We start from the raw sequence: 22,711 nt of genomic DNA on the forward strand, positions 1-22,711 counted from the left end.
TGTCCTGCTCTTTGCTACCCCATCACCAACTCTTGGAGCTTGCTCAAACTCATGTCCATTGAGTCACTGATGCCATCCAACCATCTCATCCTCTGTCATCCCCTTCTCCTCCTGCCTTCAGTCTTTCCCAGCATCCAGGTCTTTTCCAATGAGTCAGTTCTTCACATTATCTAATTGGTGTTTAACTCTGTCTCTGTCCATCTCTTTCTCTCTCCACCAAAACCTCACATTTTGCCAGTGGTTCTCCTAATAGGCAGATCCTAAGATGTGCCTGTGAATATGTCTGTGGGTATATGCAGTTGTGTTGCTAATTTTTTTGATTACCACATCTTCATAGATATGAGCATTAAAGTTCTTAATATCACAGTTACAAGTATCTATTTGGTGATTTGCTGCCTTGTATCAGTAAATGAATTGGATATGCTGAGCTGTTATAGCAAAGAGAGCTGGTATGTGTGCCTTAAAACATACCTTTCCACACTGCATGCTACTAGGTACATGAAGGTTCTTTTAACTTTTTTTCTTTTTAATTCTTGGTAGAGCGTGTATAATCAGTGACATAAACATCATCCATTAGTCAGTTGAGCCTTCCCTGAAGTATTAGTATTCTAAATAATCCTATTACCAAAGCATTATTTTGATACTTTATTAAAAGTCCTATGGCTCTAGCATTGCTATACTCAAACACAGCTTTATGCAATTAGGATTATAATGGAAGCTTTATTACAATGATATATAACTTGTATCATCCTAATAAAAGTTCCTGTACATAGCAATGCTTTAATAATGTTGTTTCTGTAACAGTGATTCCTTAGTAATGGAGCTTCTCTCATGGCAACTTCATTATTAGGAAATGATTTCAGTAATAGAAATGCAAATAAAGATTTTGAGAGGAGCATTTGATGCATGGCTCTATTACTGACCTGCTATCTTTTCATGCATTACATCTAATCATTATAAACCTATCATGTGGATTATAGTTATGCTTATTACTCTCCTATAACATTTTAGCATTTGTGTCCTTCTAAATTATGAAAATTAACTGCCATTTTAAAATAAAATTCAAGGGTTAAAATAATTTAAATTTTAATTAAATTTTGTTTCAAAGGCATTCCAAATGTTTCACAAAACCTTCTCTAATTTTTATTGTGTCAGAGATTGAGTGGGCCAACCACATTCAAACTGGAGTATATGTACCCCTGAGTGGATGTGAAGTCATCCCAAAGTATATGTGGGTATACAGGAATTAATTTCCAGATCTTCTACTTCCATACGTACACTCATAAAATTCATCTGCCTGAAAGCTCCTTATGGAGATTTTCCTCCCCTACCTCCCCTTTTTGCCTTTCTCCCGCTGTGAATGACAGAGGCATACAGCACACCCCATCCTTTACCACGGGTATGTTGCCACGGGCATTGGGTCTCCAGGACCCAATCCATATTTTTAAGAGTCAGGAACACTGAATTGTGGTCAAGTACCTGGACTGTAGAACCAGGGAGCATTGTGGATACAGGCTCTGAGACCTTGAGGAGTCTAAGTTTTTTCAACCTCAGCTTCTACATCTATTAAATGGGGATAATAATAATAAGGGTATCGTGAGAATTAAGTAAATTCAAACACATTTAAAAAAAAGTATGACCTATAGTACAAACTGATGCTGTTAACCTATGATTTCGAAAAATATTTCACTTTATATGTTTATTTATCAAATTGTATAATATTTTGCTTTGCTCAACTGAGTGCTACTAATAATTATAATGACAACTCAATCATACATTTTAGTTAATACTAAAATGGTCACAGGAAATTTTGGAAAATAAACTCCTTTCTCTCTATTTTTTTTCCTTTCTATTTTTTGTTTACAAGAATGTGATCAATAAAAAGCTTTTAACTATAAAGTATACATTAGGATAAAGTTCTTTGAGTGAAGCAGAATGGAGATGAATTCAAGGAGAAAAATATAAAATATCCATTTCTTCATATATTTTTTAAATGAATGATGATAGGAATCATCAATAACACTGGGGCGTTTATTTTTGATTGAGTGCTTTTAGGAGAGTGACAATTGTATTATTTAACATTGAATGCTTAAGTAAAATAGTATATTTTTAAAATTGTTCATATTTAAAATATACCAGAAATTATATCCTTTGCAACTATTTAATGAAAAATTTTAGAGGACAGCTTTGTGCCTTGGGGTTTGTAGATATATATATTTAAAATATAGGTGTGTGCAAGCAAAAACATCAGTCACTGGAATAAAACACTATAAATCAGAGTAATGGTGTAAGTGAAAGTAGAGGGATAAAATTACCTTTACAATTTATGTTTTCTGAATATTAGATATTAAGAACATAGGTTTAAAATATTACAACATCATCCTAATCAAGTTTGGAAAGTAAAATTCTAGAATTTTGATACTGTTTTGGTAGAAATTCAGTTTTTGTGTAGACCGGTTTGGCTGAGTATCTCTGGTGCTTCACAGTAGGTCAGTGTGGAGATTGCACATTTGTGCTCCCAGGTTGATTAGTAATGCCTAGGAGAGAGCCCCTGCCTTGGAAGGGGGAGCTGGGTTTGTCATTTGATCTACTTATGGAAGGTGCTCTGTCAGACTGGATCCTATTGAGGCAGAAATGGAGAGGCTGTACTGTTGGATGGAGGCTCCGTGAATTTTACTTAAAATGCTGGAAAAGGCAACTCTTACTGCTTCTGGAGGAGTACCAGCTAGGACAGGAAAGAATGAATGGCCCCCTCATGAGGAACTTGCTACACATGGGCTGTTTCCTATGTAAAAAAAATTAAGTGTTGAAGAAATGGTGTATGCCCTCAGGTGTGCATACTTTCAATTATATTTGTATCAATTTGATGTGCACAGTTTTAGTTTTCATTCTTATTTCATGCCATGCCGCAAAATGAAAGTTTTAGATGCCATTTTCTTCCTGGGCAAGCTTCATGTCATCATATTCATAGTTGTAACCATAATGAATGTACAATTTTGCGTGCTGGCTTTCTCACTTAACATTATCTTCCAGACCCTTGCCAAGGAAAGTAGAACTCTTAGAAGAGTGATATGATAATACTGTAGCCATATTTATACCAATTGGCACAGATTCTGAGGAGAGCATAAGGTTTAGTTAATGTGATTTCTGCTGGCCTACTTTCATGACCCTCTGAGACCCAAGTACCAACTTGCTGGAAACTCAGTTCAGATAATGCAAGCCCGCTCTGATAGCTCAGGCATTGGCACACCACTCCTCAAAAGCTGCTGACCCTCCCTCAGCCAATTTGGAAAAGCATCATCCAGGGACATGATGTGTTTACCAACCTTCAAGAGAGTTACCCAACCCCATTCTGAGCCCTAAGTCTTCTTCCATATGCTCTCCTGAATCAAGTCAGTAATTCCCAAAGGCTGTATCCTATGGCCAAGTCAGAAGTGGCATAAAGCCTAAGCTGATTGCTTCAAGTCTTTGTAGCATCTGTGATGTTTTTGTGAAATATTTCAATGGATGGTCTAATTTGTAACATTAGGACAGTGCTACTTGAAACAGTGAGGGAGTAGTGGAGCAGTGTGTACTGGTGGAAATATTAATTAGTTTAATCATTTTGGAGGGAAATGTGATAATACAGATCAATAGCCATGTAAATATCCCCATTGTTTTTACTCCTTCCTGAAATTTTATTTTACGCACATACATGCACATAATTTATAACAATATAAACCTGGAAAATAATCTAAATGTCTCACAGTGGAATATCTATTATGATATATTAGTCAGATGGACTGTTTTATAGCTAAAAGTGAAGTTATGAGGATTATGCAAAATATAGGAATATATTTCATTGTATGAAATAATGTTAAGAGGTAAAGGGAAAATTGAATCATAAAATTATATATTCACTGTATACATAACTTTGAATGATAGAATGGTGGGTAGGTAGATGTCAATGAAATTGAGAAGAAATCAACCTTTAAAAGGAAGGAAAAGAAGGAGTTGAAGATGACCTAGTCTGAAGCAGTCATGAGATTTATTGACTTTGCTGGTCTGAAAGACCATGGGGAGGAAATAATGGTGAGCTCAGTGCTCAGTCTTTAAATCCAGATTCACTCCTGAGTTCATGTGGAAAGTGTGTGTATTTCCTGGTACCAATTTTCTTTTTCAATTTTGGACTCTTTTTTGGGGGTCCTAGACTTCACTGTCTAGAAAATACAGAGCTAGATCCAAACTATAAAAATTAGTTTTTAAGATTCTGACAAGTTACTATGGATAAATGTTTGGTCAAGAAATTGGACTAGAGTGTAATTTTTTTATCTTAACATTATTAAGTTGCTTATATTTTTAATATAAAAAATCTTTAATCTTTACTATGAAAAACTGCCATTCTTGCCCATATGTTTCATTTTTTCCTCTTTCTTACCTATGTTTGCAAAATACCAGGAGATAGTTATTGCCTGAAAAAAATCTATGATTATATTTTTATATTGAAGAGTATGATTTTGTAATACTGTATTTATTTGTAATACTGTAGTCTGTTAGTAGCATTTTTCTGTTACCTGGTTGCAAACGGTAGTCTAAAAAGTGGGAGAAATATCTCATTGTAGCTAAATTAACATTTTTCATTATTAGATGAGTAACAGGTTTTTTAATGGGTTTATCACATCTCTTAGGAATTTTCTTTCATATATCACTTCTAAACAGAAAAACTGATTCTAACGTAAATCACTCTCTGCTTCAGGTGTCTGCTTCTGGGAATAAATGAGTATTTTTATTATGAAAACTGGGTAAGAATCATGAAGGAAATAACTGTTACCTATGAATGGGGGTACTTTTGATAGAAGTTTATACTGATTATATAAAGAGAAGCACTGTGGTATTTTAAAAATCCTTCTTAAAGATTAATCTGTATGTTTTTGTTGCTTTAAAATTTTGACATCACCCTAAAAAATAATTCTGCTAATAGATTGCTATTTTATTTTGCTCTAAAAACATCTTTCTATGTGATATTTGCCAGACATTAATATCTAGTTATCAATAAATTAGGCTGTTTTGTGAGTTTGTTCTTGAAAATCCTTGACTTTTCTGATTGCTGAATCACCACTTTATTATAACCTCAACATCGTCTAAAGTGGTGTCACTGTTTCAGTGAGTATCCCAGAAATAAACTTAGTAAGCCCCAAATTGTCACTGTTATATAATGTAGTGGGGGAGGGGGAATTAATGCTTGGAAAGCACAGGTTCCCGATTGTTTTCCTTTAAGACAAAAATAGAACAAATGTAATGCCTGCAAGTTGTTTGATGTTCAAGTGCTGCATTTAGTCTTAGCAGGCTTGGCATTGGTAGGGAAAGGCTAAGTTCTATTCTTGAGTCTGGACATGAGTCTTAGAGCCATAATTTCTGAGTGCTTGAGGGGTCGATAAGACACCTCTATAAGCAGATTTCTACAAAATGGGTGGAAGCTGAATGAAGGTTCTGTGTGGCCCTCCAAACACTCAGGGATTTGACTAGAGAGACAGGAGAGTGAGTGTGTCCTGTACTGCCAGTACCACCCATCAGATATCTTGAAAAATTGGTGTCTCTAACCGAACAGAACATTTTAATAAAAACATTGGTATGGAACTTAACAAGGGTTTTTAACAGAGAACTCAACGTCCTTTTTGTCTTCATTTAAATCTGCTTTATTTTTCTTTCCATGATGCTATATAAAAATCTCATCAATATACAAAATCATTCGGAGCTCAGATTTTCTCATTTGCCCTGGATGAGAGCTATGATTAGCTTTTTTACAACTTCTTCATTAGTTTTGTTTTTGGCTGTTGTCTCTAATAAGTTTATGTTCTATCAAAGACTTCTTTGAGGATGGTCTGAAATATGCTACTGTGTTATTCTACAGAATATTACAATTTAATATTCTTTATAAAATGCAACCAACAAGTGCTATTAGGAGTAAATGTTCATTTCTTCCTTTTGATGCTGATGGCTGGGGTGGGTTGTTCAGTCTTATCATCATGCCTGACCTAGTTGTGCAGCCGTTCCTGTTTAATTAATAGGCATTTACATAAGCTCTTTTTTTCCCCCAGCAAGCTTTATAATGGTCGTGTTGGTTATCTCCTTTCACCCTGTGAAGTATCAGCAGTGCTATTTCCATTTACATATCAAAATACAGACAGATTAAATTATGTACAACAAATTGATAACTGAATAAGTTTGAGAACTCAGAGTTCTGGCATATTAATGGTGTTGCTTAAGCAACAACTCATATAGATTCTATAAATATATTAAAACTGTACTCTGTAATCCAGGGGTTATAGTTGAGGCTGTTAGCAGCCTAAGGAGGGAGCCCTTTGTAGATTTATGCAGGGGTAGGAGAATTCGTTTCTGGAATCCCTTTGGAGCCATGAAAGGAAAGGTTTTGTTAGTAGAGGAGATGATGTCTGAGGACTATTGCTCTGATGTCTATAATTTTTAATAAAAATTCTAGGAAGCCTAGTGGCTTCTGTGTAACATATGAATTTGATGAACTGTCCTTTTTTCTTAAATCCACCTTCCCAGACACCATTAGAATTTTATTCCCAAGTAACTGGTCACAAAGTATCAATAGGTGCAGCTAGAACAAAGCATAGCTTGGGGACCTTTCTTGAGTACTTGGGGAAGACTTTCATTTCCTTCCACATTTAAAAAAAATATTTTCTCACTGTCTTTCTACCTGTATCTTCATGCACTTAATAGGGTTAGAAGTGTGTACTAGGATATATCTTCTTAACCCCGTTTTCCCTGTCTCTTCAAAATATAAAAGAGGATTGAACCTCAAACCTTGCTTCTTTGTCTTGTGTCAGTGTTGATTACTTCCAGTAAATACTTCAGAATTTAAAGGGGTTGCCTCAATCATTTAACAACACATCAAACAAACAAACAAACAAACAAACAAAAACAAATGAAAAACCCAAGCAAACAACAACAAAAAATAATAGGCATTTTTTTCTTCAACTTACCAAACTTATTAGTTTTATTCAAAAGATGGTAGGTAGTCTGTGTGCCTCTCACTTCATTCCCTTCACGTTACACTGAGAGTAGCCTCTTTCTGTCTCTAGTTCTGTGGCCACACTCTTCCCCTGCTCCAAGTCCTCTTGGATGCTCCAAGCCCATCCTCTAGGGTCTGTACCAGGTTAAACAGCACATCTTCAGGAAATCTCTGCCACTCGTTCCTCCTTCATCAGAAGTGAGCTTTTCTTTCTCGGAGTTCCCATTTTCCTGGGTTTGTGCCTTTTAAATGTTGTCTTATGGTGTGATTTCTGTGATCCTTGAATTAGATGTCCTAACGCAGCATGGAGAGAAATGAGAAGAAGTGGCCTGTTTCATTTGACTCAAGGTCCCTCTCAGTCACTAAAATGTATACATCTTGTATTCAGCTTGGTGCTTCCCACTGCAGAGCATTCAACCCAGCATTATAGACGTTGCACAACTACAATAAGCGTTAGATCTGCAGGGTGAAAGTAGTATTAATAGTGACGCTATCTCGTGATTCCTGGAGTCCATCAGTTTCATTCCATGTGTGGGGTCTCAGGCCTGGCCTCCTCTGTGTAATCGTTTTCCTTTAGTTTACTGATGAGCTCCTTGCTGGCCTCAGGCAATTACCCGCCTTTCTCAGGACACCCTCCATCCTACAATGGGGGACATTTCATTCTATGCCAGTGCCACTGTGACTGCCTACACAGTTTTCTGTGGAGTAGGAAGCCTCCCCAGCCTCCTTTCAAAATGATGGGGGAAAAATAAATCTCTCTATAAAAGGTGCCCCTCTTACCAGTTTTTCTATTTCCGGGTCACAAGTCCTGTTATCCATCTCCCATCATTAGACCAGACGACACTGCTGTTCTCCCTAGGGATCTGCTTTTCCATTCTCTTTAGAAATCCTAAAGGAAGGGAAGTGAGTAGTGACAAACTTGTTTTATCTTTGGAGCTCTGCCCTAGATCTGGGACTTTCAGTCCTGGGTATGTAATAGAACCTCAAGGATTGAGATAATAGAATGTTGTTTTATATCTTTCTAGTACTTCAAACTAAATATAAACTCTGTGAGAGCAGATTTTGCTTCTGCCTCAAGTATGCTTATCTTTCCAGTGTCTAGAATAGTGCCTGGTGCATAGAACAGCTCTATAAATATTTGTTGAATAAATGAGTGGGTGGACGGATAGATAGGTAGACAAGGGCTTAGCATGGTGTCTTACCCACAATAGGTATTCAGTGATGTTTATTGAATGCATGGGCAAAAATTGCATGAAGTAATAAAGGAGTGAGTTAAGTAGAATGGCATGGTCTTACTATATATTTTAGCAGTATTTGATCTGCTTCTGAGCCTGAGTAACAAACTTAGGGGAATAAGGTGGTATGGCAGAGGGTAGGCTAATTCACAGAACTAAAATATGTATCTTGCATCAGTTTTTTAAAAATGACAATAAAGGATATTATTTTTATGTAGATTTAGAGTATATTGAATAGTTGACAGAAGTTTTTTATGTAGAGAGTTATCCTAACCATGCCCTCAAGCCCTTTCCTTTGTTTTTAGATACATTTTGGAGGAAATATTTCAGAAAACAGATATTGAAGTTCTTATCTGAGAACCCTTGTAAGTGTACAGGAGGTGCTTTCCCCTGGTTTTGTGCCAAGGAGAGAGAATGTCTCAGTCTCTTTCATGTTCCCACAGAGTCATAGGGGTCATTGGTGGTATCTGCATAAATATTCTCCTTTATGGAACAGGCTGCATGTGCCAGTATCAGCTTACTTTGGCACAAGAGGATGTCTTTGTTTATGCAGTAGTTCTACAAGTAATTGTTGAGTGACCACCAGACTAAAGGCACTGTCCTGGATGCTGAGGTTAAAATAGTAATAAGAATATTTCTTCTGCCCTCAAGAAATTAGAGGAGGATTCCTATAAACAGTCGATTTCCTGTATAAGACAGTGTGGAATTAAGCAGTAGACTTGGGCATGGGTGCAGTGGGAACACACAGGGAGGGTACCTGATTCAGGGTTGGGGAAAAGAAGGCTGAGATCTATAGGGAAGCAAAGGGCATTAGTAGGTAAGAGAGGAAGGAGGGCTGTTCCAGGCAGAGACAAGTCAAAGCCCTGGAGGTAAGAAAAAGAATTTTCTTTGGCAAGCAGTAAGTAGTTTCATGATAAACTATACATAGATATAGGTAAGTATCTGGTTTTCTAAGTCTAAAGAAGATTTTTTAAGCATAAAAATGATGAAGGAAATAGCAGGAGAAAAATTATTTATTTAATTATTTAATATTACATTTCATATCTAAATTATCATGAACAAAATTTAACAACAAATAGCAATCTGGAAATAAAAAATATTTTGAATATTCAGCAACTTCTAGAAGATCAGGGGTGATCTGTTTATATACCAGTGTTACTAATATTTGACCCAGGGCTCACTATGATTGTTGAATGAATGGAGAGAATCAGTATCTTCAAAAGATACTAAAGAGGTAATATAAATGAATAAGAAAAACCAAACAAATTATATGAAGGGCAGAGTGAAAGAGGAGAGTGAAAAAGTTGGCTTAAGCTCAACATTCAGAAAACTAAGATCATGGCATCCAGTCCCATCACTTCATGGCAAATAGATGGGGAAACAGGGGAAACAGTGGCTGACTTTATTTTTCTGGGCTCCAAAATCACTGCAGACAGTGATTGCAGCCATGAAATTAAAAGACGCTTACTCCTTGGAAGGAAAGTTATGACCAACCTAGACAGCATATTAAAAAGCAGAGGCATTACTTTGCCAACAAAGGTCCATCTAGTCAAGGCGATGGTTTTTCCAGTAGCCATGTATGGATGTGAGAGTTGGACTGTGAAGAAAGCTGAGCGCCAAAGAATTGATGCTTTTAAACTGTGGTGTTGGAGAAGACTCTTGAGAGTCCCTTGGACTGCAAGGAGATTCAACCAGTCCATCCTAAAGGAGATCAGTCCTGGGTGTTCATTGGAAGGACTGATGTTGAAGCTGAAACTGCAATACTTTGGCCACCTGATGCAAAGAGCTGACTCATTTGAAAAGACCCTGATGCTGGGAAAGATTGAGGGCAGGAGGAGAAGGGGATGACAGAGGATGAGATGGTTGGGTGGCATCACCAACTCGATGGACATGGGTTTGGGTGGACTCCGGGAGTCTGTGATGGACGGGGAGGCCTGACGTGCTGTGGTTCATGGGGTCACAAGAGTTGGACATGACTGAGTGACTGAACTGAACTGAACTGAACTGAATAAAAATAAATGATGAAAGTAGTAAAACGGAAGACAAAGAAACTTAGAGAAGATCAGCAAAAGACACATATGACAGGGATTTGATTTTAAATTTTAAAAATAGATATTTAAAGAGGTGGACTGTAGAGGATTGAATCTAAGGGCAATCCTTGACACTAGCTCCGATCAGTGGGATGAGAGGGTGCCATGTATGGCCATGCACTTTGGATGCTCACTTGGATGACTGTAAGGCATAATCTCTTGGAACTAGTTCTCCATAGTGGCAATACTAAGGCCTGTCTCAAAAAAGATCCCCTGGAGAAGGAAATGGAAACCCACTCCAATATTCTTCTTGCCTGGAGTATCCCATGGATGGAGGAGCCTGGTAGGCTACAGCAAAGAGTCAGACACGACTGAGCAAATTCACTTTCAGTTTTCACTTTCAAAGAGTTACTGGGAAAGGTGACCCTGCAAAGCTCTTAGCACAGTACCTGATAATGTAGACACTCAATGGCCATTTTCCCAGCCTCCAGGGGAAGGAACGGGGAGATACCCTTCTTTATTTCTAAGGAATGTACCCAGAGTGAAAGGCAAATTTGATCAGTCTGGAATATGAAACTAGATGAAAGCTTAGCACGTGAAATTATATTTGTGATGTCCTAGAGAGCCAAGAAAATTAAGAAATGAACCAAGTAACTCATCATATTTATTAGATGTAAGAATGAAGGTGCAGTATTATCATTTCCTTGTGATAGTTGTATCTAATAGTTCTGAAACCAATTCACAGTATTCATGTCAGACTTATTTTATGAGACATTTAACCATTGCTAAATTAAATTTCCTAAGAGAATGTGCCACTATAACTTCTCTGGAGTTTCAGAGATAGAAATCTGACCCATCATTTCTATTTTCACGAAAACCATTTAACAGAACTTTGTTCCAGTAGAAGTGTTTATTGAGTTGTAAGCCTAACACAGTTCATTGGCTGCATGCATTTCCACACTGACATTTTTCTCAGTGCAGATTTGCATCAGTTCATTAGTACTGACAGCAGATGGTAGCACTTTCACACAAATTTACCTTCTGAATTGATCTAAGAAATGTCACTAAAAAGATCCTGACAGTTTTGATGTTCTTCCATTTCTGAAAATGGTATGTTAAACAAATAAGGTGTAGGATTTTAGATTTTCTTGAACTCCAACACATAATTCCTAAACCAACTAAAGATGCTTTCATCTCTGATTCTGGCTGTCTGAAGGAGAAAGTAGAAAATGCAGATAATCTTTCCTGATAGCATAAGCCTTAAAAAATCACTATCGCAGAAAAATGGCTTTTGAAGAGTATTATCTAGATTGTCCACACTGATCAAATGCCTCAAATTATTTGTAAATTCTCTACCTTACTTTGTCTGAATTCAAAATTGCTTGGCTAGCAGGATCAGCTTATTGACTGTTACTAAAAAATAGTATTAGCTTAAGTCACAAGGCAAACTTTAAATTCTTTCACTTCTGCCACATTAAGATATCCAGAAGATTAACTACATTTTAAAATTACAGATATTTTGCCTTTTAGTTAGGATTAAATCATTATATAAATTATCACACAAGAAGACTTAATATTTGTTAAGTGAATGAATGAGGGAATATATAAATCCTAATCATATCGAGGAAACTATTTTCTACATTATATACCTATTATTATATTCCTAATAACTCAAAGCCTTGTAGTATTCAGTAGTATTATGTATATAAACAAGGATTTATTTTGAGTATTTTAAAAATTAATTTCCATCTGCATTTGAAAAGTAATTAGTGATTTGGTTAATTTACCAAAAGAGAAGCTGATTTGAGAAAGCATTGGGTGTTAACTGTAAATTGTTTAACCACATAATTAAATATAGTACTTTTAACATGTTGCTAGAAGAGTGGTCATGATTAATAATATACTTCAATGATTTATTTATCAACAAAAAGGACCTTTTTGCTTCTGTTGTTGTTGTTCAGTTGCTAACTCATGTCCGACTTTTTGTGACCCTGTGAACTGCAACACACCAGGCTTCCCTGTCCTTCACTGTCTCCCTGAGTTTGCTCAAACTCATGTCCATTGAGTCAGTGACGCCATCCAACTATCTCATCCTCTGTCGCCCCCTTCTCCTCTTATTCTCAATCTTTTCTAGCATCAGGGTCTTTTCCAGTGACTTGGCTCTTCAAATCAGGTGGCCAAAGTATTGGAGCTTCAGCTTCAGCACCAGTGCTTCCAATGAATATTGACAATTGATTTCCTTTATGGCTGACTAGTTTGATCTCCTTGCTGTCCAAGGGACTCTCAAGAGTGGTGCTTTCTGACTGCACCACAGTTCGAAAGCATCAATTCTTTGCACTCAGCCTTCTTTGGGGTTCTAAAGGCTCTCAAAACAATACCCTTCTAACATCCTAACACTAGAAATATAAATTAATACTGACTTAATCTGGCTAAAATAATAGTGACTTCATTCAATATAGTTCTATTCCCTCCCTTCCTTTGTGCTATTATTGTTACATATACTACATCTATGTATGTTATAAACCCAACGCTACAGTATTATAATTCTTGCTTATATAATCCTGTCTATTAAAGTAACTAAGAGAAGAAAAAAATACATAGCTCACCTTTTATATTTACCATTCATGATGCTTTTTATTTTTTTCCTGTGGATTTCAGTTATCCTCTGGTATTATTGCCTGAAGAACTTCCTTTAGTATAAGGTAAGTGAATTAGCAAGGGATTCTCTCAGTCTGTTCCTTTGGAATGTATTTATATTACCTTCATTTTTTTAAAGGACAGTTTTGCTGGATATGGAAATCTTGATTGACAGGTCTAGGGTTTTTCCCACTAAGACTTTGAATATGTCTTTCTGCTGCTGTCTGGACTGATGAGAAACCAGCCATTACTATATTTTTATTTCTCTTTATATGATGAATTATTACTTTCTTGCTACTTTTAAGATTTCCTCTTATCTTTGGCTTTCAGCCATTTAACTGTAATATGTCTAGGTGTGGATTTCTGTGTTTCTACTTAGGGTTTGCTGGTCTGCTTGTATCTGTAGATTAAATGTTTTTCATCAAAGTTAAGAACTTTTCAGCTAGTGTTTCTTCAAATATTTTCCTTGCCTCTTTCTCCTTTCCTTTTCAGACTCCTAATTCAGGTTTGTTAGTATGCTTGGTATTGTCCCACAGATCTCTGAGGATTTGTTCTTTCATCTTCATTTTTTTTCTTTCAAATTGTAGAATTTCTATTAATATATCTTCAAATTCATTAATTCTTTTTATTGCCATCTCATATCTACTATTGAGCCATCTAGTGAGTTATTTCTCTATTATACTTTACAACTCCAAAATTTTATTTGGTTATATTTATAGTTTGTGTTCCTTGATTGAGATTACTTATGTGCAGTCATTATTATAATTTTTTCCTTTTAACTCTGAACATGGTTTTCTTTAGTTCTTCATACATGTTTTAATAGCTGCTTTGAATTTTTTTAAATCCAATAACCAGGCCCACTCAGAGTCAGTTTTTATTAAAGGACTTTTTCTCCTTAGTGTGCATCTGTTTTGATTCTTTGATGCCTCATAAATTTCTCTGAGGGCTTCCCTGATAGCTCAGCAGGACATTTTAGATAATACAGAATAGCAATTCTGGATTCCAGTATTTTTCTCTGAGGGTTGCCTTTTTGTTGTTTTTGCTATTATTTTTGTCTGTTTGTTTTAGTAACTTTTATAGATTTTTTCTTCCGAATTTGCCTACTCTGTAAATGTGGCCATTGATGTCTCTATTTTGTCTTTCATTCTTAATGTTCATGTTCTTGCCTGGTTTCCATGAGGTCACCAGCTTGGTCTGCTTGCCTTCGTTAGCCAGTGATCAGACAGAGGTTGTGCTTATATACCTCAAGCCTACAAGGTTTCCCTCATTTATTCATGGCCGTGTATGTGGGTTGGGAGCCCATCCAAATTTCGTTGACGTTCAAGTCATCATTAGCGTTTACTTTTCGTCAGGCCTTCTTGTATCTCCCTTGCACATGTGCAAGTCACCCCTGCTGGCAGCTCTGCTATTGGTTCTCTAGTCACTGGCTCCACTCCCACAAAAGCTCCCTGTTGATGGAGCCAGGTGGGGGGTGGAGCTGGTAGGGGAGGATTTCTGGGCAAGAAGGCTGCAGACTGTCTCTGTGTCTAACTTAACGTTCTTCCAGCTTTTCATGAATTTGAAAAGCTGTCAAAATTTTTATTTGCCTTTGGTTAATTTTCACATCCCAGAAATGATTGTTTTTTTACAATTTTGTCCGGTTTTATACCTGTTTTTCAAGATTTGTTGACCTCTATGTCATCCTGCTCTAGTTAGAAGTCCACTACTATTGTTGTTTATTAATAAAACTTTTCTCAAAAGATTACAAAATATCCCTTTTTATAATTCCTGATGAGATCAAACATCTCCTTACCTGACTTTTTCAAACCAAAGCATCTTACCAAAACAATATAATTTTTATTTTTAAAATACTATTTAAACATTTTATTTTTAAACACATTCATTTAAATATATTTTGTCTAATTATACAAGTTCTTAATTATAGTAAAAGACAAAGTATTTCTTAGGTGGTCAAACCTGCATTAACAAACTATCCAGGCTGTTCTAAAAACCCTTCTAAGGCATAAAGTGAAAGTGTTAGTCACTTAGTCGTGTCCAACTCTTTGCTACCCCAGAGACTTAGCCCATCAGGCTCCGTTGTCTATGGAATTCTCCAGGCAATAATACTGGGGTGGGTAGCCATTCTCTTCTCTGGGGGATCTTCTCCACCCAGGGGTTAAACCCAGGTCTCCTACATTGCAGCCAGATTCTTTACCATCTGTGCTACCAGGAAGCAGCAAAGCATGAAAGTCCCTATTATCTAAAAAGGTGTTTTGCGCAAGCATTACTATGCATTTTATCAGCATATAACCTTAAATACTAATGTAACTGTTTTATGTGAGGAAAAATGAATATTAAAATGTTGTAGATTACTGAAGTGTTTTTGAAGTGTCTGAGCTATTATTTTAATTTAAATTCATTTAAATTATTTTCCATTAATTTGTCCTATCAATATATTGATAATTCTAGTGACTATATATACCACTGGGCTTCCCTGGTGGCTCAGATTGTAAAGAATCTGCGTATAATTCAGGAGACCTGGGTTCGATCCTTGGGTCAGGAAGTTCCCCTGGAGAAGGGAATGGCAACCCACTGCAGTATTCTTGCCTGGAGAATTCCATGGACAGAGGAGACTGGCAGGCTGCAGTCCATGGGGTCGCAAAGAGTTGGACACAACTGAGCAACTAACACATTAATATATTGATAATTCTAACTGCTATATATACATAGACTTTTTACTAATTCAGACTTTTCCTATCCTTGGTTATAATTAGTTATCATATGTTTCTAAACATTTAGATACTAGTCAGTGATGTTTTAACTATGCTGTGTAACTACATAGGAACTTTTTATTTTTAGATATTGAAATTGGACTTTGTTGTAGGGTATTATAAAAACATACTTGAGTCATACTATGGATGTCTAGGTGTTGTGATTCTTAGCTATTTAAATATCAATAAATTGAGTAGTAATAGCCAACTAAGTGCTTATTTTATGTTAGGCACTATTTTGAATGGTTTTCTGGCATTTTTTTCATTGAAGGATCAGAGTCAATCTATGAGGTATATGCTGTCATTAGTCCCAGTTATCAGATAAGGAAACAGAGATATGAAATGATTAAGTGGTTTGCCTTAGCTCAATTTTTAACTACAGATCCCAAGCCTGCTCTTATCTACTTGCTATATGGAATGAGCAATAGATGTGATTCAAGTCCAGGTCTTTACTAAGCAGCATCTAATGAGCAGAGCTGCAAGGTGACACGGGCCAACATCTGCTTAGAAAATGACCCTCTGAACTTTAACTGTTTCTGTATCTCTTGGAGATGTCTTATACACTGATATGGTTATTCTTTGGAGATCTTATAAAGGTTAGGCCACAGACCTATTATAAGGGAGAGGCAAGGTCTTGTCTATGTGATGAAGCCATGATTCATGACAGTTTCCAGCTCCTCAAGGAGACTGAACCATGAATGGTTAAGATTTTTGGAGGACACTCTTGCATAGTAATTGTGAGTGCTTCCATCCACCATGCAGGCCAGAAAGGGAGAGCCCAGCCAAGATCTCTTCCTAGTGTCCCCCATGCTTCAAATGCGCCTGTGAAAGTGAAAATCACTCAGTCATGTCTGACTCTTTGCGACCACGTGGACTATATAGTCCGTGGAATTCTCCAGGTCAGATTACTGGAGTGGGTACCTTTCCCTTCTCCAGGGGATCTTCCCAACCCAGGGATCAAACCCAGGTCTCCCACATTGTGGGCAGATTCTTTACCAGCTGAGCCACAAGGGAAGCCCAAGAATACTGGAGTAGGTAGCCTATTCCTTCTCCAATGGATCTTCCCGACCCAGGAATCGAACCAGGGTCTCCTGCATTGCAGGCGGATTCTTTACCAACTGAGCTATCAGGGAAGCCCTCAGATGGGCCTGAGAGCCCCAGTATTATAACACTCTGATCTTTTAGAGCCCTGTTGTTCTGTGTGTTTGTTACCCTTTCAGTATTCCCAGGCTTTCAGTAGAGTCTTGTTTGACTAGTCCATTCTACCTCAGCTACATGAAGCTTGGGCTCAAGTGTTTAAAGTTGGAGAGTTCCCCCATGGAGTGGCCATGATAATCAAGGGCTGCCAAGTGGGGAATGCATCCTGGAGTAGTGGAGACTGCATGATCAAGCTGACTCTCTGCTTTATGAGTGTTCCATGCAGCGCTATCTTGGAGGTCTAGGTTTCATTTTATTAAAGAAGGTAAACGTGTCTTCACAGATTTGGTTACAGCTCTTCATTTCTTCCATTGGTTACTATACAAGTAATCCAAGAAGAATTTAGACTAAATTTAGCCTTTTAAATCCTGCTCTATAAACAGCAATTATTTTTAGTTCAGAATAATTCTAAAATTCTTTTGCATTTCCTCTGCACATTTCCTGTACTGATTTCCCTCTATGGTCTCTGCATTTGTCCAGTTTCTCTGCACAGTTGGATTTTTCTTGCCATCCTGATCTCTGTTTAAAGATCACCTCTTCAGTAAGGCCTTCCCTTTTACCAAATCTGAATTATTACCACCAAAGTTGTATTACCTTGCTTTGTTTTATTCATAGCATATAGTATTATCTGGATTATCCTCTTTACTTATTTGTTCTATGTGTTTACTGGCTATCTCCTGCACTGGAACGTAAGTTCCATGGGGTGAGGGACTTGGTTTATCTTAGAGTGATCTCTGTAACTATTGATAGATCCAGAACTATTCCTGGCAGGTATGTAAGAGATGATCACTAGATATGTGATGAATTAATAAATATTAGTTTAAGGCCAGTAAGGGGAGCCAGAATCAAATTGGACATGAGGACTTGGTGATAAGCATAACATATCTGGGCTGTGGTCACAGTGTCAGGTTAGAAACAGGAATGAGGGGTAGGAGAGAGCAGGAGAGTGGGGGCTTGAGCTCTGTGTGTAAATCAGGACCCTGGGCAGAGATATCTGGAGGTGGCCCCTTTAAGGAGACATACTCATACTCCAGCCTACTTGCAATGAATAACTCAGCCCTGCCACACACACACACTCATCTCTCCACACCCAAGGTCACCCGTACATGTACCTCCTATTTATTGTGGATAGGTGTGTTCACTTGTGCACAGACATAGTGGAGGATGTAAGGTGTAATTCTTCCCATGGACAGCTCTGAGTTCAACTTCTCCTCGGACTGGCTGAGGAGAGAAGCAGCCAGGGGAAGAAGCCAGGCAGCCTTCAGTCCAAATCCAGCCTACGGGCTTGTTTTATTTGGCCTGCACCATATTTTTAACAAATGGTGCCAATATTTAACTTTAGGAGGTTTTACATAAAAATCTGGATGTCTAGGTTATTTTGACAAGTGGGAAGACCTGGCACAGCAAGCATGCATTCCACCTGGCACACATGGCCGGAGCAGAGTAACAAGGACAAGCTTGGCTGGGCGCACTCTCCAGGTCCACGTGGCCCTTGTTACTTGCTGGTGCATTTCACTGCCTTTCCCCTTCATGTCGCCTGCCTGGTCTTCATAGGTGGTTGTCTTAGTCTGTTTGGGCTGCTATAGCAAAATATCACATATCGGGTAGTTAATATACAACAATTCTCGAGGCTGATCTCAACCTGAGACCAGGTTGAGATCTCCAGCCCTCTATCATCAGGCCCTTTTCCAGCTTGCAGATTGCTCACTGTGTGCTTACATGGCAGAAGAGGATAGGCTAGCCCTCTGAAGCCTCTTTCATAAGGGCCTTCATCTCATCTTGAGGGCTCTTGACCCTCACTTGCATGACCTAAGCACTTCCCAAAGGCCCTACTTCCTCCTACCATTGCACATTAGGGTTTCAACATATGAATTTGTGGGACCCAAACATTCAGATCATAACAGTATTGGAATTTGTGGTCTCTGGCATAATGGCTAATGCACAATGTAAGCAACTAATAAATTTATCAATAAAAACTGTTTTCAGATTGGTCAAATTTATGCATAGATCACTCACCACATAGCAACCATCTTGGGATCCCCATTGCTTACCAAATGATGTCTACATCCCTAGTCTGCTAGCAGTTCGACCTGTATCCTATATCCAATCATTCTCTTATAAAGGCAGTGGGGTTCTGTCTTATGGACTTGGAACTCATAGAAACAGCTCCATAAGCTTGGGAGAGACAAAAGGAGAGACATAGATAAGCAGAGAAACTAAGGGAAAGAGAGAGACAGACAAGAGCAGTACGATTTAAATGAAAGTGTTAGTTGCTCAGTTGTGTCCAACTCTTTGCGACCCCATGGATCGTAGCCCACTAGGCTCCTCTGCCCATGGGGTTTCCTAGGCAAGAATACTGGAGTGGGTTGCCATTCCCTTCTCCAGAGGATCTTCCCAACCCAGAGATTGAACCTGGGTCTCCTGCATTGTAGGCAGATTCTTTACCATCTGAGCCACCAGGGAAGCCTACAGTTTAAATAGTGCCAGTCATTCCCCTCTTCCACCCTGTCCTTTACCCTGTCTACTCACTGGTCATGTGCCTGGATGCAGTTAGGCCCGAAAGAATGAACATGTTGGCAAAATTTAGGTAAGAAAATATGTGAGGACTTTCCTGGTGGTCCCATGGTTAAGAATATGCCTGCCAATTCAGGGGACATGGGTTTGATCTCTAGTACAGGAAGATTCTACATGTTGTGGGGCAGCTAAGCCTATGTGCCACAACTACTGAAGCCTGCGAGCTCTCAAGACTGTTCCACAAGAGAAGCCTGCAGTGACAAGCCTGCGCACTGAGATGAAGAGTAGCCCCCACTTGCCGCAACTAGAGAAAGACTGCGTGCAGCAATGAAGACTCAGTGCACTCAAAATACTCATTTAGAAAAGGAAGGAAAATGTGCGAATAATTTTGCTTCCCTTACCACTGACTGTTGCTGAAGCTGAAACTCCAATACTTTGGCCACCTGATGCGAAGAACTGACATTTGAAAAGACCCTGATGCTGGGAAAGATTGAAGGTGGGAGGAGAAGGGGACGACAGAGGATGAGATGGTTGGATGGCATCACTGACTCAATGGATATGAGTTTGAGTAAACTCTGGGAGTTGGGGATGGACAGGGAGGCCTGGCGTGCTGCAGTACATGGGGTCACAAAGAGTCGAACATGACTGAGTGACTGAACTGAACTGAACCATTGACAAACAGGTGAATGAAATGCATTGTTCAAATGGTCAGACTTGAGTTAAAGCTGAAGAATAATTATAGGCCAAAGGAAACACCAGCTAAAGAACGAGATAAAATGTATCTGCAGTTTGTATTGAGTGCCATCCTCTATCAGTAAATAATTTCTTCTCACCAACCTTTTTCTCATGTTTGCATTATGAATTATATTTTAAACTAGGAATCGATCTATATACTAATTTAATAATTTGAAATTTATTTTTTAATAATTTGAAATTTAAAACAAACTTTTATCTTAAAGGAGTAGACCTGAGTATGGATTTTAACTTTTTCAAAGTAATTCATGCCAGCAATCCTGGGCCAACTCTGATTCTTCCAGGAGCATCCGATACTTGGACAACCCTTTTTTGTACTTCATCCCTGCAAGACGAGTGAATTCATGATTCCTGTGTTAAAGAATTCTCAAAAAATCAATAGGTAAGAAATACCATCAAGACACATTGGCTTCAGTCTTATTTTAAAAGTATAAATCCTTTTATGTGATTCTAAAAGCTAAACTAAAAAAGAGATATTCTTTGTAATAATAATAATGGCTAACATTTATTGAATTTTTTTACTGTGTTCTAGGCATTATTCTAAGTATTTCAGATATATTAACGCACTGGATTTCTATAACATCCCTGTGAGCTAAGTGCTATTATTTTACCTGGTTTACAGAGGAGGAGGCTAATGCACAGAGGGCCTAAATAACCAAGGTCACATATCTTGTTGAGCATACCCCAGGCACTCTTGCCTCCAAGCCACACTCTTCACCACTGCACTCTGCTACCTTAGCTAATGCTGTCAGATGGGTCAAACTAGAATCATTGAGGAAAGTCAAGAGCATCAGTGCCTTGACCCTCCTTCCCTTAAGCTGCTCTAGTGGGGGCTCCTCAGCCTCTTTGGCCCCCAAGTCCCTGTCTAGCAACGATTGGCATTTGGAAATGCTGAGATTCCAAGTGACCAGTGCACATCTTTGAAGAAAGCCTAATTTCTCTGATTGTTGGTAAATGATTTTCTACTACTCAAACAACCACAGTGGAGACAGTTTTCTGTGTTTCACTTACTTCCCAGGAATGTCAACTACATCACGTCGTGGCTGAGCATGGTAGGGCCAGCTGTCGGGCTGAATCTTCCTCTGAGTTACGCCACAGCAGCCTCTCAGGAGGAAGGCAATGTCAGTGGACAAGGTAAAAAGAGAAGCCTGCACTCCACGTTTCCTGTTGCAGAGATCCTGGGTCTCTTTTGCATTTGGCTGTGTCCCCCCTGCTGGACCCAGCATTTTCTAAGTCTGCTTTCACCTCTGACGGGACACTGATTTGTCTGTTTTGTTTTCCAGACAACCAGCGTCCACTCATTTAGGAAGCTCTTGCCTTTCCTGTAGTAACACTCACCCAACCACAGAGCTGAGTGGTTTTATTTTAGAATTGATATTCTTGAAACAAGTCTTTACTGCTCAGTTAACCTTCTTTCATTTTCTTGGCTTTTGTTTTGTTCTTCAGATTCTTCTATTGAGCAAAAAAGCTTAGAAGAACACTGAGAGTTTATGCGGCCGGCCCTGGTTTTAATGGGGCCAGTATGGTATGAGATTTCAGCTCACTGAGATTCTGACGTGGATTTTTTTGCCCTTGGAAGTAAATGTCTGCAGCAACTGATATGCTCTATGTTTAGAAGAAACACGGCAAAGACACAAATTACTAAAAATAGCAAAAAAGAGCTCTAGCTTGGTAACAGAAACAATGACATCATCGGGCACTTCCAGGTTCTTCTGTCATGTCTCTGAGGCTCGTTCTCTTGATCTTTGATTTGAGAATAACAAGATACCTCACAAGGTCGCTGTGAGAAACACATGAGAGCCTCAGTGTGTGAGAAAGTATGGGAAAGTGTTAAGCAAATATTCATTAAATGGTCACCTTTCTTATACTTGATTGTCATTCACTAGTCTGTCAATAAGTTTAATAGTAAGGTATTAAGATGAACCATGGAAAGTCTGGTTTGGGGTTGCTGTTTCGTTTTTCATTTTAACTTGCTAAGGTCTTAAACCAAGAGAAAAACATAATCACCTCTTTAGAGCAACTAGATTAGTGCCTGTCAGTGAGGGACGCACTTTAGAGTCATTTGAGGATCCTTCTCAACTATAGGCACTGGCCACCTGCTGGAACTGCCCCTCCGGGTGATTCTGAGGTACCTGCTCCTAAAGAAGTTCTGCTCTGGATGTAACTTTTGAGCTGCATTTATTTATATTGTTTTGGTCTCCCAATAGGCCTTTTCCAGTTCTGGGCACATACCTGGACTTCAAGCTAGACTTACTTCCTAACACTGTCCAGGTCTCACCCAAGAGACTGGCTAGCAAGGCATCTAGGAGGCACCTGGAAAGGCAGCCCACTTGCAGGGAGCAGTTAGCATGACAGGATTATCTGCTGGCGAATCACAGAAGGCCCTGCCATCCCTGTTATTCTCTAGGTTAAGGGCTGCACTCTCAGGCAGGGAGCAAAAGTAGAGAAGGGGTTAATTCAAATTGCTGGAAAAGCTAAAAGTAAATTTTAAAATGCTGAGCTGCACATATTCATGCTGGTATGAGAGCCTGCTTACATGCTTGCTGGGCATTTTGGTATTTACCACTTAACATCTTT

The 22,711-nt window shown here is 38.4% G+C and overlaps 1 protein-coding gene across 2 annotated transcripts in view; it reads left to right on the forward strand.

The window, feature by feature from the left end:
* Nucleotides 1-22,001, forward strand: part of ATG10 (autophagy related 10) — a 272,622-nt gene extending 250,621 nt beyond the window's left edge. For both annotated transcript variants that reach the window (XM_069592576.1, XM_069592577.1), the window contains exons 6-8: nucleotides 20,419-20,516; nucleotides 21,153-21,268; nucleotides 21,581-22,001. In XM_069592576.1, the coding sequence (XP_069448677.1) occupies nucleotides 20,419-20,516; nucleotides 21,153-21,268; nucleotides 21,581-21,618 (252 nt within the window). In that variant the 3' untranslated portion in view covers nucleotides 21,619-22,001. The remainder of the gene's footprint in view (nucleotides 1-20,418; nucleotides 20,517-21,152; nucleotides 21,269-21,580) is intronic.
* The last annotated feature ends 710 nt before the right edge of the window (nucleotides 22,002-22,711 follow it).

This window comes from Ovis canadensis, chromosome 5 (assembly GCF_042477335.2).
Source record: "Ovis canadensis isolate MfBH-ARS-UI-01 breed Bighorn chromosome 5, ARS-UI_OviCan_v2, whole genome shotgun sequence".
NCBI lineage: Eukaryota > Metazoa > Chordata > Mammalia > Artiodactyla > Bovidae > Ovis > Ovis canadensis.